Source organism: Triticum aestivum, chromosome 4A (assembly GCF_018294505.1).
Source record: "Triticum aestivum cultivar Chinese Spring chromosome 4A, IWGSC CS RefSeq v2.1, whole genome shotgun sequence".
In the NCBI taxonomy this organism is placed as follows: Eukaryota; Viridiplantae; Streptophyta; class Magnoliopsida; order Poales; family Poaceae; genus Triticum; species Triticum aestivum.
In genome coordinates, this window is record NC_057803.1 from 436,468,270 (window position 1) to 436,471,950 (window position 3,681).

The 3,681-nt window shown below is 47.2% G+C and overlaps 1 protein-coding gene across 1 annotated transcript; it reads right to left on the reverse strand.

The window, feature by feature from the left end:
• Positions 1–634: 634 nt before the first annotated feature.
• LOC123082049 (transcription factor JAMYB) lies at positions 635–2,189 on the reverse strand. The gene is made up of 2 exons (XM_044504481.1): positions 1,799–2,189; positions 635–1,409 (listed from the first exon to the last, which is right to left on the reverse strand). Exons 1-2 carry the CDS (start codon positions 2,092–2,094, stop codon positions 836–838), a joined length of 870 nt encoding a protein of 289 aa, XP_044360416.1. The 5' UTR covers positions 2,095–2,189; the 3' UTR covers positions 635–835.
• Positions 2,190–3,681: the final 1,492 nt, after the last annotated feature.

Consider the following 3,681-nt stretch of genomic DNA (forward strand, 5'->3'; position numbering starts at 1 on the left):
TGGTCATTCGGCAGTTGTCGTTAGGGTGCGCTAGTCCTATAAAACATTAACACGACGACTTCTCGGCTGCGTACTACAATCAGTCTTGTCCTACTCCGGCAAAGAAGGATGATGACGGTGGCGTGCCTTTGTCTCGCTTCAGTACTTGTAGCCATCACTACGTGGTCTACAGATCTAGATTTAATATTTATTATTTCTGATGTTGATTGTACTGCCATGGTTGATGATAATAAATCGAAAAAAAAGGAGAAAGCAAAAGAGCGTAGCATTCACTTACGGTTAAGGATATATGCTTCATTCCTTCCACATGTGCTGGATAAATTTAGTGGAACGCGCAACTGATTAAACGCACAACCCGCGCAGGCTCCATCCGGGACTAGCTAGTGGGTAGAGCATAGGCCATGCCGTGGAAATGTCAAATGCGTTTAGAGTTGAGACGCAACTTGTCATAGCAAACTATACTTGGTAGAATAATAAAATATGCAAGGATAAAAGATGCATACATGTTGCCAGTTTTGGCACCAAAACCAATCATCAAATGTGCACTTCTTCGTAGATATGCATCAACCATATAACATTGTCATCATCTCTCCTTTCGGCCATTGAGCCACACAAGGAAAAACAACCCTTCATGGGTGGAAAAAGGCACAAAAGGTAAAACAAGATCCAACGAAGAAATTCAAGTGCCTTACACTTTTTAAAGTTAGCTCTACAAAATATTAGTACTTAATTAGCTAATTAAGTTTGCCGCCATCCTCACTCCGATGTATATGATCTATTAGTTGTATGATACACATGTATAAGTATAAAAATCGCTCCTCGATAACTAGAAAACTCATTGCATCTTCCATATGTCCTCGAGGCTCCAGAGATTGTCAGCCGAAACGCCGACGTCGGAGAAGCCCTGCACCCATCCGCTAAGCTCGTGGTCGACGTGGAAAAGGCCACCGTCCTCAGGCTGGATCTGCATATGCATGGCCCAGAACTCTTGGTCCGCTTCCTGCATCCAGTCCCCTCCGCTCGTTGTCTTCTCGCCGCTGCCATGGACATGCAGGTTCTTCTCCTCGCCGCAGAGCTCCGACGTGAAGGAACCCGACGATGCCGACCTGCTGGTGGTGACCGCGCTGGCGGCAGAGTTGTTCTCGGGATATGTGGTGGCCGTGGCGGCGGTGGTAGCCATCGACCTGACTCCTGACGCGCACGAGGTGTCGCCGATTGTGGGATCGCCGGCGGCGGCGTGGATGCGCTCGACGAGGCGAGGCATCCAGAGGTACCTCATGGCATCCTTGAAGGTGGCGCTGCCGACGTCGCAGTTGAGCTGCTTCGCGTGCTTCTGCACCCTGGTCCTCCAGTAGTTCTTGATCTCGTTGTCCGTCCGACCCGGGAGGTGCTGCGCGATCTTCGACCACCTGCAGCCATTAATCCCAAAAGTAATTAAGTACCCATGGAGGTCGACAAGGAAGAAGGCGTGCGAATCCCAAACTAGTACAGCGCCGTCAGTACCATGCACCCATCATTCGGTGACGCGGCCCAGCCGGGGAGTGGGTGAAGAGCCGGGCCGGGGATGCGCGTCCACGTCCAGGTACGTCAGGGAGTTGATCAAGCTAGTGGGCGTGACATGGACGTGTTCACACGAGTCTAATCGATCTCCCATCACCGGCCAAATCGGCCCCTCAAACTTTCCAGCTCATCGCCCGGCTAGCATGCACAGTACGTTCACGCGTGTCGCCACGCGATTTGCAGCGCGATGGTGCGAAGATTAACGGAAGGTGATTAAGGGGAAGGGCTGATTAATTACCGGTTGCCCCAGCGAGAGTGGAGGTCGAGGATGAGGAGCTGCTCGTCGGCGGTGAAGTTGCCGCGCTTCACGTCGGGGCGGAGGTAGTTCAGCCACCGCAGCCGGCAGCTCTTCCCCGTGCGCCTCAGGCCGGCGGCCCGCGCCAGCGCGTTCCAGCGGCCCTCGCCGTGGTCCGCGATGTAGTTGATCAGCGTAAGGTCCTCGTCCACCGTCCACGGCCCTCGCCGGAGCTCCGTCTCCTCCTCCGGCTCCGCCGCCATGCTGTTGCTGCTACGACTCTGCAGCACCACATCCATGGACGACGTAGCTAGTGGAGGATCCAAGGTAGATGTAGAGAGGGAGAGAGGGAGAGAGAGAGAGAGAGAGAGAGAGAAGCGCGGATGAGCTAGGTGGGATTCGGGGGGGGGGGGGGAGACTGGGACGCCATTTATAGGGTTTTGACAAGGCAAAAGGGAAAGTGGAGAAGAGAATGTAAAAAAGGAGAAAACCCGGGGGAGGGATCACTGGCTCAGGCTCACACACACTCGCCTACACAGCAGGATCTTCTGTAACACTCGCCATACGGCAGTTACGTACATTGCCGTCTTCTACGGCTCTGCCACGAACCTGCCTTTTATCTGCGCAAAATATTTTGTGCTTTGTATCAACATAACATGATTTTCGACCAAGAAATATCGTAAATGACGCATAGTACTTTATTCAGGAAGAAATCATACGATGCACTGCTCAAACTTTTTGGAAAGTGTATGCACAATTCGATATTCATTTGCAAATTTAATTTGTTGTTCATTGCAAAGTTAGTATGTCTTATGGTTGTTTTACCTGGAATAAATGGTTACTACTAAAAGGCCGGGGGCATTCCTCCTTTAAGAAAAACATGGTTACTACTTAAGGATTATTATAAATATGATGTTATTATAACTTTCTATATTCCGAAAGATGGATTTGTAGTTTGCTAAATTAAGAAACCGTACGTAGTGTGAGTCATTTATGCACCGTGTATACCGTGCATCGATCCACCATCTGTCGTCACAAGACTTGCTCTTTTATCGTTATTTGTCTTGTTTCCGGCTATCACATAATGTCTGTTTTTCTATTCTTGTTTCATAGTGCACTACTACCTCTGTTTGAAAATACTTGACATGGATTTAGTTCAAATTGGGGTTTAGTATATCAGTGTGTAACATTAAGAAATTATGTATCGCTAAATTTTATCAAATCCAATTAGGTTTCAAAGTGCATAGTAATGTTTCGTTGTGTATCATCAAAAATAGGTGCATAAATCTCCAACATATTTAACGGTAGATCAAAGCATGTATAAACGGTGCATGGTAGATAAGCATTTCTTACCATATAGATATATTTTAAATAGCAAACAATATTCAAATTTTAGGTTTAATGTTTTGGTGTCTTATAAAGGTGGGATATTCCGTAGATAGCGAGACATTTCTGGTGATTTCATCAATTTCAAAACACGCCGGTTCAGTCTTTTGGAGATGCTCATAGGGTAGTAGGTGTGTGCGTGCTTCGTAAAGATGAGTATATGTGCGTGTTTATGAGCGTTGGTGTCTATATTATGTTTTTAGAACAAAAACGATGAACAAAGTATAACCTCTCGTATTCATATGGACACTTGTTTTACGTGCACACGTTTCTTTGCATATTAAGGGCAACACGCACGCATGTTCCTGCACGAGCTGCCTCAAGATTAGCATCGCAAGTACTCTTTGCTGTTTTCGGCAAAAATAAATAAATTGCAGAAGGATTAGTTCCTTCGGCACGGATGCATGTGACCTGTGTACAAGCTATTCTCGAACACAATTCATGTCAGCAAACTATACAACCCAAATATCAGGATGGCACTATCAATTGCCAAAAAAAAG

Coding starts and splice junctions, on each gene's coding strand:
- LOC123082049 (XM_044504481.1), bottom strand. CDS start 2,094: ATGGATGTGGTGCTGCAGAGTCGTAGCAGCAACAGCATGGCGGCGGAG. Junction 1,410..1,798: donor CACTCTCGCTGGGGCAACCG/GTAATTAATCAG, acceptor TAATGGCTGCAG/GTGGTCGAAGATCGCGCAGC.